The sequence below is a fragment of the Plectropomus leopardus genome, chromosome 18 (genome assembly GCF_026936395.1).
Source record: "Plectropomus leopardus strain MGB_pleo_1.0 chromosome 18, ASM2693639v1, whole genome shotgun sequence".
In the NCBI taxonomy this organism is placed as follows: Eukaryota; Metazoa; Chordata; class Actinopteri; order Perciformes; family Serranidae; genus Plectropomus; species Plectropomus leopardus.
The window spans coordinates 9,770,091-9,784,264 of NC_142193.1; the positions used below are offsets into that span (position 1 = coordinate 9,770,091).

Genomic DNA, 14,174 nt, shown 5'->3' on the forward strand with positions numbered 1-14,174 from the left:
CGGTGGCGAGCCGAATGCCTAAATTCTAATCTTTCTCTCCGTTGCGTCAGGAAGTGTTCACCTCTCCAAACATCCATGTGTGTCTGCACGTGTTCCTTCATGTCTTCTTGACTCCATCTCTATTATCTGCCTTTATCTGTCTTTAAAGCCGCTATGTGTAGAATTTTTGTGTGGCTATAGCATCTTTTAAATGATGCAGAAGGCATACAGTGTTTTTTAGGCAGAATGAGACAATACTAGTGAAACAATAGTCTGTTGCCTTTAGCACAGTCATCTCACAATCTCTTGGATGAAGTCTTGGTAAGAGGAGGCTGTTGGTGGTCTGCTGTGGTGTCCTCTTTTGGAGCCAAAGTTGGACATTTAAAGATTAAAGCTGCCCCATACTGCATGTTTGAGGCTGATACCAATATCAACATAGAGTTAAAAATCGCAATACCTTCAACCAGAAATTGCGCAATACTTTTTTTACACTTTTGTAATGCCATTACATAACATGAATATTTAAATATTATTCATGACCAAGACATGTACTGAGTCAGATATTTTAAAGTCGAAACAATAAACTCATCAGTGCTTTCTCGTGTAAAAACTTTGTAATGGCAACAGTGGTTCTAAGTTAAGGTTAACATATATTTTTTATATGTAGTGTCTGTGTGTCATAGTAGCTTTGGGAGTTATCTATTTTTCATGCCTTAATACATTCTTAAAATATCATATACAGTATATGACGGTATTTGTGTACGTCGCTAACCCAGCAGAATATGCTGTCTCCTCCTGCAGTTTCTCACTGCTCTTTGGGGCTGACAGTTTACAGTCCTGTAACATTATCCCTGCCACTTGCAGTTGTCATGTTCGTCAGCTCAGCGTTCACCAGACTGACTTCTTGTGGTGTGTGATGTGCACTACATACAAAACCTCCTCAGTACAGCCTCTCTGTAAGAGATTGATATAAAGATTAGCGACTGTATTTTTGATGCTGTGAAATTATATCATCAGGATTTCTAAATAGCCCCCTACCGTAATACAGGGAGGCCGCCACAGAGACTTGTTAAGTCCAGATCTTACCACCATTTAGAGAAACAAAACTTTGCTTTAGAGCTAAACTTTGGTACGCATGTTTGTGCTGTTGATCAAAAGGAAGCTAACTTTACAGTAATGACCTTTGAGGGAACAGAGAAAAGATGTATGACGCTAATGTAACTTTTTTGCATGTGTTTCACCATCCACATTTCGAAGAGGAATATTTTGCACACAGTTGTGCAGCCTGAGTCAATGGTACAAAGGCAAGTTTTTCAATTAACTTGTTGTTTTAGCAACTTGAGGGTTCAGTAACTCTTCATTAAAAAAAACAAAAACATAACTAAAATGGTGTGACTATCTAACATGTTCCTGGCAGGTTTGTGTGTTAGCAGTTAGCTCAACAGTAATTTGCTAAATGGCCCTGCAATTACAGAACAATCACTAAGCATGAATATAGATGAATTTCGGTGTGCGCTGTTTCTGTTGGGCGTTAACTGACACTCTATATGTCAGCATAGGTAATCTGTGATTAGATAGTTCATATTTAGTTCATATTTGTTGAGCTTCTTTCTACACATAGTGGCTTGAAATTCATTTTTGATAATTACTTTATGTTAAGTGTAAAAGAAAACTATATGCAAACCACTTCATCCACTGCATATGACTTATTTACTATGAAGTTAAAAATGAGGCAAAACACCTTTATTAGAATACATGTTTTGTCTACAGTGACATGTTCATTAAAAAATATGCTGATTTCATGTTGTTGTTTCTTAACCTTGGTGTCTAATACTGCAGCATTAAAATGTTTTCTTAATAGCCCATATAAAGCTCTCAGAAGCCTGCACTGTTTAGTAATACAACCTATATAAGTTAATGTTTAGTTGTCCTGAGTGCAACTGATATTATGGATGTGTTAAATATATTTTACTATTTTGTATTTGTGGTTTAGTGTACATGTAAGTTTTTCAGCACTGCCAGCAGTAAGTGCTTCTTTTTTATGTGTCCTGTGTGGTGTATGTGTTTGTATGTGTGCATGTTTCCATGTGTGTCTGCCCTCGCGTGCCACAGTTGGCTGTGTTCATCTGGTAGGAGGTGGTGAGATTGAACCTTGGTGATTTAGCTGTCATGTCAGCGGAATATTGATGCCTGCATGGCTCGAATGGGGAAATTATAAAGTACAGAGCCAGGAAATGCATCTTAATTGCTGTTAAAGTGGGCGTCTTCATCAGAAAGAGGGAGAGCTGGTGGGCCACGTCCCCATACGATTCAGAGAAAACAGATAGATGGGTTAACACTCCTCTGCAGCACTCTATATAGGAGAGACAAATGAGCTCATAAAGAAGCACTCTAATAGAGGACTGCTCTGTGAATAGAGGGCAGCTTCAGACACTGTAACTACAGGAGCATCGTCTATTTATGAGGAACAGCTCAAAGCTTGCCTTCGCAATACTGAAGGAAGCCCTGTTAGGTTTTCTCATGTGATTTCCAACATGATGCTATTTAGCCTTTTTAAAATTTCATTAACACTCTAACACACACTCCAATTAGTCAAGTTTTTGTCTCCAGTGTGTCAAACCTTCTCCTTTATTTCAGGCTGTGATGAGAAATGTTATTTTTTCAAATTGCTAATTTAGAAACAACATGCAGATTCAATGTGCATTAAGTACCAAGTAGAGAATTCATGCTGCACGTGTGTGCTCACATGCCGTTATGTATTTAGGTGTGTTATCGGTATTCCTGAAAAGGGCACTGTAGCGCGCTGCGTGCTTTAAGCTCGGCCCAGCTGCTGTCAAACTCTCCCTCCATTATTCCTCAGCGTGTTTATGTTGCTGTTGAGTGGTCAGAGTTGACACAAACGCACTAAGCTGTTGGTACACCCAGCCTGACCCCGCTAAAACGCCGCTGGTCACCGTGGTGATGATAAAGCTGTGTTATAATTGGTTTACTGCTTTGTTCTGCCTCTCAGTGCGGAGGGAAAGGTTCAGGTTACCGTCACTGTGCCAGCAAGTGATAAAGCCTACTTTGCTGGCTGCAGGCACTGTCAAGGAATGAATGCTCAGGATTAATTTTCAGGAATCAGCTGAAAAGAATGAAATAATGTACTAGAATGTAGTTTTGCTGAAACGTGTTCAGACTGTTCAGAAGGTTCTTCAAGTTTGTCTTCTTATTTGCCACTTGGTACTTGTTTTGTATCACTGCGTGGCTGACTGTCCCTGTGTGTGTGCTAAACAAGGTGAGGAAGTTTAATTCAGGTAGGTTTTTCGGATATTCACATGAAATAAAAAACACTCCGCCGCAGCGCATGGGTTTTGAAGGATTGTCAAAGCATCTGTCTTTTTCTTCTCTCGCCTTTTATTCCGTTAAACCCTGTGTGTATTCTCCTCTCCTGTCCTCTCCTCCCGTTCAGAACCGTGTGGAGATAAATGACGTGGAGCCAGATGTCTTCAAAGAGATGATGTGCTTCATCTACACAGGCAAGGCCCCCAACCTGGACAAGATGGCTGATGACCTGCTGGCTGCAGCTGACAAGGTACAGAGAGTGTGTATGTGTGTGTGTGTGTGTGCACCTGTTATTATGTACATTTATACACAAGCAGGTGTGCATAATAATAATCCCCAGAAATAAAAACCAAATACTCCTCAACTCCTAAACACACACACATTCAAGCGCATTTTTGTAGAAAAAACAATATATATATATATATATATAATCCTATGTACCTGTGGGATGCAAACAGATTCATGCACTTGAATCGTATTCATAATTGTTTGTTCCTGTGCTGACCCTGTATACTCAAGGTCTCCTGTCTATATGTCCACACCGACATTTTACCCCTCCACTCATCCCTTTCTTCCAGTTTTGCTGTTTTCCATTTTTCTGAGAGCTTTTTGCCTTTGCGATATTAATAGTATCAAGCTGCTCATTGTTGAGCTTGATTTGTATTTTTCCAGCTTTTAATGGCTCACAACAGGCTCATCCCTGTGTATTTCCACAAAACCAGCCAATTATACACTGTTAAAGAGGCCTGTTAGACCTATGATAGTGGCACAGCTCTGGGGATGGCGATGGCAGTCCAACGCTTTAGTTCTGACTATTATATCTCAATAACTGTGGAATGGATTGGCCATGAAATTTTGTGCAGATATTAATGGACCCAGAGGATGAGGCGTAATGACTTTGGTGATCCCCTGACTTCTTCTAGCACCACCATGAGGTTGATTTCTTTGTTTTTTAGTGAAATATCTCAATATAGACTTGATGGATTGGCTCAACTCTTTGTATGGGTGTTTTTTGATTAATTTTGCTGAGTGAAATGTTTAAAGGGATTACCGTGAACTAATGAACTGGTTATTTTCCGACTGTTCATCTAGAGCCAGTAATTCACTGTATATAAAGATGAACAACATGACAGCTCCCCAAAAGTGAAGCCAAAACATCTCAATCGCCTGGTGGCTGGCTCAAGGATGAGTCATTAACTCCGCCCCTCCATGTTAGCGAATGAGACATGGGCTAAAGTAAAACCTCATGATACACACTAAATACAATTTTCCCAAAGATAGTGTCTGTAATTTAAGGTAGTTCTTATCGCCCTACTGGATGTTCAAGTGTTCATTTTCTGATAATTTTGTTGAGAATTGTTTTTGTTATGCTTTAAAAAAAGTGGGTTTGACCATATCATTTAAAGATGTGTGTGCCAGTCAATGTGATTGTGTTCAATAGTGCCACTTGCAATTGGTTGGACAGGTATATGGGCGGAAACTTGATAAAATGCGGAGATGTCTACTGTGCGGACTCTCAAACCTCCAGTCTAGCATTTTGGCCGTCGTCATGTTTTTTTTTGGAGCGAGAAGTGACCATATTTGGACAACAGGGTGGTGCTGTGGAGGGGAAAGAGGGGTGGATCTTATTAACAGACTAAAGCAATCTGTAGGGACAATTTGCAGCCTGTCGCTCAAACAGCCCCATCCTTGAATATGCATAACTTTCGGTCTTGATAATATGTGAGAAAACGACCCCCCCCCCCCATACAGTTGTCATGAATGTTTTTGTATCAGGCTGTAAACATGTTTATTTCTGCTGTAAAGTGGAGATTTTAAGATAGGGGTCGATGGGGATTTAATGTTTTGGAGCCAGCCTCCAGTGGTCATTTGATGAATTGCCATTTTTGGCAGTTTCACATTGGCTTCATTTCTCAGCCATGGAGGTTGCAACTTGATAAGCACATATTGATATGCTAATATGCTAGACATTGTAAATGTCATACCTGTTAAACATAAGTATGTAACCACAGTCATTGTGAGGGTGTTGCCTTGGTTGGTTTCTATGCTCACAGCAATAATCTTGTCAAATTACTTTAAAAGATTCAAGAAGAACTAAAATCTTTCGCATAATAAACCAGTCCGTGATTTGTCTCAGCAGATAAATGTTGATGTTTCCTCACCTCACTTACAGCCTTCACGCTTGAATGAAGAGTGCAAAATTAAAGTTCCTAATGAGTGTTTTCTCTTAAAATATTTTTTTGTTTTGGTGGCAGAGGGCACTTTGTTTTCCCTACTAGATGTGAGGCATGTCTAACATATCCTAGCGCAAGTTTTATTAAGTGGAAGTTCATGTAAATTAACTCCTTTACATCATTAATGTTAATAAATACTCGTTAAACTGTAGTCTCTGCTGAACCAGCATGACTCATCCTGAAGTGTGTGTGTGAATATGAGCAAAAGATTATTGTTCTTATTGTAGTCAAACTCCGTGGAAATTATTTTTTACCCCTCAAGTGCTCCCCTTTCACACAGTCCCTCCTCCTCTGTCTACATAAATGTCACTTTTGCTTCTCTTGGCCATATTTTTTTCTTATTCAATCTAAGTCTTGTTGCCGCCGCGGTGGAGTAATTCTGTGTTTCCGTATCATTACACAGTGCAACAACAGTTGTTTGTGGCAGCGCTGTTTAAGTAATTTAGTTTACCTGCTGTTTCTCCTCTCTCTTTCTCTCTCTCTCCCTGTCATTGACAGTATGCTCTGGAGAGGCTGAAGGTGATGTGCGAGGACGCTCTGTGCACGAGCCTGAGTGTGGAGAACGCCGCAGAGATCCTCATCCTCGCCGACCTGCACAGCGCCGACCAGCTTAAGACACAGGCTGTGGACTTCATCAACTAGTGAGTTACTCGCCTGCACTTTCATCATTTATCTCCAGAACTACTTCCACACTTATGCAAACATTTTTTCCCCTCTCTCTCTCTCACACACACACACACACACACTTAGCTTTTTGTCAAAGGAAGTCATTAATTTTCAGTGGGAGCAATTTTTGTCTCCCGAGGAAATTTAATTTAATCCCCCGATCGGACCATTTTGCTGCCGTATCATATTGGGCCATTTAGCAATAAAGCTCAGCTGCTGATGTTAATCATGTTGCAGGCAGCCTGTTTAGGTAAGATGGGGCCTATTAGCATCAAAGACTGCTATTTATGTCCACGGAGAGGTGATTGATCCAGTGTTTGAATGCCCAGTTGAAACAAAAAGCTTCCTCTAAGTCACTACCTAAATTCATCACCTTCTCTCTGTTTTCTTATTTCTCTGCCTCTGAGCCAGACACATTTCCCATCCCTTTGTTCACTCCTCTTTACAGCTTTACTCATCTCCTGGTCTTGTTCCTGCATCTCCCTCCCTCTTCCATTCACTCCCATCTTTCCTCCCCTCCCCTGTTCTGTGCTTAAGAGCTCATGTATGCCTAAAGGTGTTCAGTAATGCAGATTTCTGCCCCTAATCCCAGTCATTAATTGTGGTTATGGGGTTTATGACAGTTTAATTTGCCACCACGTTGTGGTGGTGGTGGGAAAATTGGCCACAGGGGACTCCTGGCCAGCAAAGCGTTATCAACCCTCCTCCTGCAGACACAATGGACAGCAACAAGAGCAACAAACAAAAATCAATTTAGAGGACGAATATAGAAAACAGGCGACACAGAGGAACCAATAATCCTCCCCCCAGTCGCACCTCGACCTCTTTCCAGACCAGTCTTTACAAGCAGCTTACAGTCATTTAGTCGAGACAATAGGGGTAGTCTTTATCCTACCTCTGTCTCATTTATTCATCCTCCCCAGGGATGTGGTGGAGAGTAAAGCCACCCAGACACTCTTTATCCACTTTGTTGAGGGAAAAGAGCACATTTTTTTAAACATGAATCTTAAGGCTCCAGTAAATTCATCGGATAAATCACAGTAAGTAGTGCAAACGCAGTGTGAGTAATATGAAGTGAGGGTTTCTTAAGGCAGAAAAAGCTTTTCTGAAAGTAGTTTTTTGTTGATAATAGTGGTGGTTTGCCTTATGATTACCACTGACTGGAGGTCATAGTTTGGCCTTTTTTTAATTTACCTCCACATCACTGCTCCTCTGCCTCCCTCGGTCCCTCCTGTCCCTCTCTGCAGACTTTCATTACTCTCCCTCACCTCCCTGCTTTTTATTTATTTCTTTTCTGGTCACTGCTGCTGTCTTCCTCTCTCCTCCCTCGGTCTTTCCCTCCTCCTCCCTTTCCTACTGTGACTGCTCTCTTCGTGCCCTTCGCTGGCCTGTTGCCTCAGCCTCAGCACACTAGCCATTACTGTAAGCAGGGGTTTAGCTCCTCCACAGAGGATGGGGTCAGAGGTTGGCTGGAGGTCTGGAACTGCTGTGTGGACAGCACATGACCATGCACACACACACATGAACACACCCGGAGTGCCAAGAGTAGCCATGCCAAGACACATGAACACACACACGCAGTTTATTTACACACAACAAAACATGAAAAATGTCATTAAAGGCCACACAGCGGTGTGCGTGATAGTGCAGCTCAGCACCCTGAGGGCGTCAGGAGGCTGAAGATCGCCACAGGGTCCGCTGCTGGAAACTCACATCTGTGGGAGATGATGACCACAAGTGAAACTCATCAGCAATTAATTACAAGATTTATCCCAAATTGTTTTGGCCTTCTGGGTTCCCTGAGTTGATGAAGCTCTAAATTTGCACAACAGGAAAGCCGAAGAAATCAAAATGTCTTGAAAAGTCATCTTTAATGGAAAACAAAAAGAAAGGACAAATTAGGAATGAGTAACTAAAGAGAGCAGTTCCTCCTTGAAGGTCTGGTGTGTAGGATTTAGGGGGATATCTTTGCATAGATAAAATAATGTAATAAGTATACTTTCTTGGTGTTTAATTACCCGGAAAAAAAAGGAATCATTGTGTTTTCATAATCTTAGAGTGACCCGTTTATATCTGCATAGGGAGCGGATCCTTGTTGATCAATATCAATATGTTGCACTGCCAAAAAAGACAAACCAAACACTGACTCAAGATAGGGCCATTTGTGTTTTTTTTCCTTCAGCCACCATAGTTAGAAACTCCTCCAAGAAGAGTAGCATCAGAGAAACATTGATTTGTAAAGTGAAACAGCATTATTTGTGTTTTTACCTACTTAGATCACCATGTCTGTTTCTTTTAAAAAGGAAGAGACCTCTGTGAGTTATTTGGCTCCCAATAAAAGCGTTTTTAACGTCTGGATCATAAGTTATCAGAGAAAAAAGGTGGACCACCAAGAGTGTGTAGTGCTCGAGCTGCCCATCTCTGACACACAGATGTCAGATAATTCTGCTCCCTTGAGAAAAACCTCCTTAACGTTAATCACTGAAAGAATTTGATCCCAGAGAAGTTTCAACTGGTTGCTATCTGCAGTCCTCACCGCTAGAAGCCACTAAATCATGCTAAAGTTTACACTACAAACCTTTAATAATCGTGCTGTGGTTTCTGTTCTAACACAACCTCATAAACTGTATATCACCTGATGCTGATATCTCTTAGTCTAATTGAAGTATTCCCATTATGTTTGAAAGTAAACCAAGACGGAAAAAACATTCAATTACAAGTAAAAATCCTGCATTCAACTTTTTAAATAGAATGGAATAGAATAGGACGTATCTTTGTTTTTCATGTCACTAAACACAAGAGATAACAACAGTAAAAGCAGTGGTCATATTGCGCATTTAAAAACAGTTTGTGTCAACCAAAGAACACAAGTATTAAGTGCAAAATGAACTATATATTTTTATATAGATGTCATAGATATATAAAATATTATATAAGTAATCAGTACCCATGTTGTGCCCATGGACCATGTTATGGCCACTCTAGTCAACATATCACAGTTTACATTGGTAAACAAACCATAAACAAATCATCAATCAATTTTAATAAATACACATGATAATATATGATTAATAAAAACCATGGTACCAGTGGCAAAATACAGCTGAAAGACTGTGAAATAATAAACAATATAGAAGAGATTTTTTTTTAAATATCTGCATTACATAATTATGCTTATTTTTTTCTCTTTTCTCACACTTTTTTGTCAAATGGTGTGAAATGCTGTAGAGCTTTACCTCCTATGAACTCTAAAGAGTCAAGTATTTAAATGATTTAATATATGATATGACAGATTTTTTAAACGAATTGCCTGCATATTTATGACCGCTGCCTTTTATTTGTGTGGTGTTATTTCTCTCACAAAATGACCTCTGGGGTTAAATATTTAAAAATATAAAGTAAATAACAGCTCTGCCAGCTGGTATGACAAATCCTTAATGTCTCAGAGCTGCACTGCACACAGATGGAGTCAGAGAAGCTGTCGAGAAACTTATTTGTGTGATCGTCCATTTTTTTGCTTTCCTTAAACATTTTCCACGCTTTGTATCTCCTCTATTTGCCCTCTCTCTCTGTCAGTCACGCAGCTGATGTGATGGAGACGTCGAACTGGAAGTCCATGGTGACCTCTCACCCACACCTGGTGGCTGAGGCCTATCACTCCCTGGCCTCAGCTCAGTGCCCCTACCTGGGTCCCCCAAGAAAACGACTCAAACAGTCCTAGTGGTCCGGGGAGGCTCTCCTGTCCAAACCCTGCTGTGTCCTCTTGTACCAGCAACCTCACTGCTCCTCCAGTCCCACAGCATCCACAGACGCCCAAGACTGAAGCCCAGGACTCAGCTAGATATGGCAGAGGAAGGCCACTCAGCCAGGTCGCCCAGAGAATAACAGGACTGAAGCAACAGAGGAGGTACTACACATCTCTGAAGGTGGTGGGGGTGAATTCTATAAGATCTAAACCTGGATATTTATGGATCGCAAACTCAAAGCCTCACATACACCATACATCTTTTGTCTTCAGTATTGGAAAGCTAGAACCATAATCTGCGAGTCAGTCACGTAAAGATTTGATCTTCTGCCTCAAAAGGAAAAGTCAATGCTGAGTCCCTGTAAATACAATACTGTGGCATATTGTCTTGTACAGCGTCTCGAGTGTTAAAGCCCAAACTGCTTTACTGTAAAAAGACAAGTGAAGAGGATCAAACAACCTGAAACTGAAAGACTATTGTTCCCATTGTTGATTATTTAAACAGTGTTTTCTACAAAGTCTTGTTTTTATAGAGCACAAAAACAAATACGAACACGTTTTAATGTTTATTCAGTCTGTGCCTTAAGCCGAGCAGACACTGTGCAGAACAGTCGCCCTCGACTTATTTTGGAATCAGGACAGATTTCTGCCAGATCGGTTTCTTATCTGACGTGCAGTTTGAGGGGGGGTCACGATGCCAGATTAATTGCCTGAACAATCAACGATCTGGTTGTCAGGCTATTTGGATTTCTGGCATGTCAGAAATTTTGGTCGGCTGTCTTGCAGTTTGAGCAGTCCGATTTCCCACATGGCGGCTGTCAAAATATCCGTTATGAACTGTACTGAGTTTGTTTTAATATTATTAGAGAAGTGACATGTTGTGGCTGAAACTGTCGTCGTGACTGAGACTGAGCTGTGATAGAAAACTGAAGATCGCTGCAGAACAGACAATACTTGTTGTCTTCATCTTCCAGTCATCTGAGGCTCTGTATCTTTTCTCTTCTTATTTTCCATTCACAGTAAAATTGCACAAAGTAATGCTGGCTTTCTCTTTTTTGCCAACATTATTGAGGATAAAGTGGACTTGGTTGAATAAACTGTACCGGGATGTTTACTGGACAACCATGCTACATTCTTTCATTTAGTGTGGGCAGCCACTGAGTTTACCAGGGCAGTCGTGGAGGGGGCAAAAATTTGTCTAATTACCCCGATTGGGGGGGTGTTAAGTTTTAAGGTGTTTTAAGTAATAGAGTGCCCAAGGGATGATGTTTTTCTGTAGGCTGATGCAGGAGTTAGCATTGCCCTGGTTCCCTCTTCAAAAAGCCTATGGGATATTTTCATTGGATTTTGGATTAGGGCAACAAGTAAACTGTAGTTTACACATTTGTTCAACAAGATAATCTTCAGAAATGAACAGCACAACAACACAATTTTTCAAGATTAAATGCACTTGCCAGAAGTAAAAAGCTAATGTTAGGCTATAAATGAACTACACTATAGTTGCACATCTTAACGAAGCTTCCACAACAAGGCTGTAAGTAGCCACATTCACTGTTATGAGAATCTGTGGTGTCATTCAGACGCTTATTAGCAACTGCCCTTTTCAAGACCATAAAAGGCTCAAAGTTCATGACTGGGATATTTACTTATGTATTTTATGTCTTAGAACAAAGTGTGAAATTGTTGTATTCAAGACAGGGGAATTAGAAGTGCTAAAACGCTAACACATTTCCAGGTTTAAGGACTCATTCCTCTGGTTTTCTATTAGTGTCGTAACTAAATTAAAATTTGCTGAAAAATCAGGTGACTGAATAAGTGGAAGATCTCTGAGGCCCGTCTCACACATTGTACACCATGTCTTGTCATGTCATGTCTTTGCCCAAAAAAGAAAAGGTGTGTGAGAGAGACTTTGATCCAGAAAATAAGGGCACGTTGCCCACAGACACTGCTCATGCATAGGGCCCAGAATTTGGTGCTACGCCACAGGAATTAACACAATGTAGAAAATGGATAAAAACGCACAGTGTCCACCCACCTTTAAAAAATATGTCAGATGAACTAACCATGGAAAAAAAACTTTTTTACTCACCTTTTTACCACAGAACATTCCCTTTGACTGAAGCTATAAAATACAGATGTTTGAATTGTATCTGGCTCGTCTGTGTGTCTTTCGTCCTTGATATCTTCATTATTTCTCATTATGCAGTTTGGACACATCCACCAGTTACTGACTCATTAATGCACAGCATCTTTCAACTTGCTGCCTGATCAGTGTGTGTGAGGAACACATTTCAGTTTCAAGCTTAATCCTGTCATGATCAAAGTTCAATCCCCAGTGCATGTGCTGCTCACCTCAGCTGATCACAAGGGCTCGTATCCAGCTGTTCTGTGTGCAGACTCGGCTCTCGCTCACAGTCACAGGCCTCTTTGACTTGGCCTTCGTGGCCTTGCTTAGAGAGCAGTTAGGTTGTAATCACTTCAGAGAGAGCTGGACCTTTCTCTCGGACAGTATCTTAACAGGGATTTCTCTGTGTTGACCAAAGTTGATGCCCAGAGGGCTTTAAGGAAGCTCATCCCTGAGCCCTGCAAATCGCTCCTCATCAAACAGTCAGCCCTGGCCGGCGATCTTTGGGGAGACTCTGGCGCTCATCAAATGGAGAGAAGGCCATTATTTGTGATACAGACAGAACACTGTAGCTTCATGACAGACCTTGTATTGGTAGGACTGATGATTCAATTCTGTCATTTATATTTGCTGAGCGGCATCATATTTTGGAGATATGGTGATCGAGGCATGCTTAATTATTCAATATTACATCATTTTTAAAAAATATATTTAAAGACTTTTTTTCAGGGCATTTTATGGCTTTATTAGAGAATCAACAGTAGTGAGATGACAGTGAATGAGGACAGAGAGAGATGGGAACGGCATGCAGCAGATGTTCAGTCAGACTTGGATCTGGGACATTGTAATTCGTGCTGCGATTAATTCATTGAAGAAGGTTATACTGTGTATACAGTATAGTGTTCACCATTATAGAAAAGTAATGTCAATAGCGATACAAGAAAATGGCATTAGACAAACGTAATCAGTACTAAGAAGTGGAGCCGAGCAATATATTAAAATTGATTATCTTGATAGGAGACTTCAATATGAGGGTTGTCTGTGGTTGTGGTTATTATACTAAAAGTTACATTTGTCTGAGCAATTCATGAACAATGAACACATCACATTATCAGCTTTATTAAAATGTACTGCATGTAAAAGAACAAATACACAGAGGAAATGATGGAACTATATAAACAAGTTAAGATGCTCAGTTGCTCAAAGGCTCTATTTTCTTCTTCCATTTGTGTTTATTCACACTATCCATGTGTTGTTTTGTGCTGTGTGCTTGTGTGTGTGTGTGTGTGTGTGTGTGTGTGTGTGTGTGTGTGTGTGTGTGTGTGTGTGTGTTAATGACCTGCCAGATGGACCAAAGACAATTATCTATCTTGATGGACAATAAAATGCTCCCTATTGTTACATTATAGTGCTGGTCCATATGACATCAATCAGTATCACATCTGAAGTATATGAATAAGCATATTCATAGATACCGTATAACAATACGGAAAAAAGGCATAATTACATATCAAATGATGCAACTGATACATTCGCTTGGAAGTATCACATTGTTCACAGAAATATGTGAATTATTACCACAGAATATAATATATTATACTGAATAATGAGAAAAACAGCAAAAATAATAACCGCTTAATATAATGTATACCAGGAACAAAATAGAACATTGTGAGATTCATAAAAATAGATGTTATGGAAGAACACCTGTATTAGATTAGACTGTATAAGATGATACATTAATAAAGTGGTAACTGTATACTATATAACTAAAGTGTCTTAGTTACTGAGCTCTGAAGTTTGATGGTGTTTGCTGGGAACATAGCTGAAGTAATAAATATTTTACACCGTAGTACTGAGAAATGTAGTTATTTCAAGTTGCACAAAATTTGGGACTTTAATTTTGGCAATTTTCTGAATTGATACTTTAAAAATGCTTGATTTTGAGTCTCTATGCTGATTTTTTAAGTAATTTTCTTCAAAAAAATTTTTTGAAGATTTTTGAATTTATTAGGGACACAGGAAACATGCTGTATACTTCCTGTGAATATAATCTAATTAATCGTATTTCCATTTCTGTGTTTTGTATGTATTCTGATTT

General features: G+C 40.0%; 1 protein-coding gene across 1 annotated transcript in view; it reads left to right on the forward strand.

Moving 5' to 3' along the window:
• Nucleotides 1-13,268, forward strand: part of spop (speckle type BTB/POZ protein) — a 102,229-nt gene extending 88,961 nt beyond the window's left edge. The window contains exons 10-12 of the mRNA XM_042505670.2: nucleotides 3,431-3,553; nucleotides 6,036-6,178; nucleotides 9,780-13,268. Of these exons, the coding sequence (XP_042361604.1) occupies nucleotides 3,431-3,553; nucleotides 6,036-6,178; nucleotides 9,780-9,924 (411 nt within the window). The 3' untranslated portion in view covers nucleotides 9,925-13,268. The remainder of the gene's footprint in view (nucleotides 1-3,430; nucleotides 3,554-6,035; nucleotides 6,179-9,779) is intronic.
• Nucleotides 13,269-14,174: the final 906 nt, after the last annotated feature.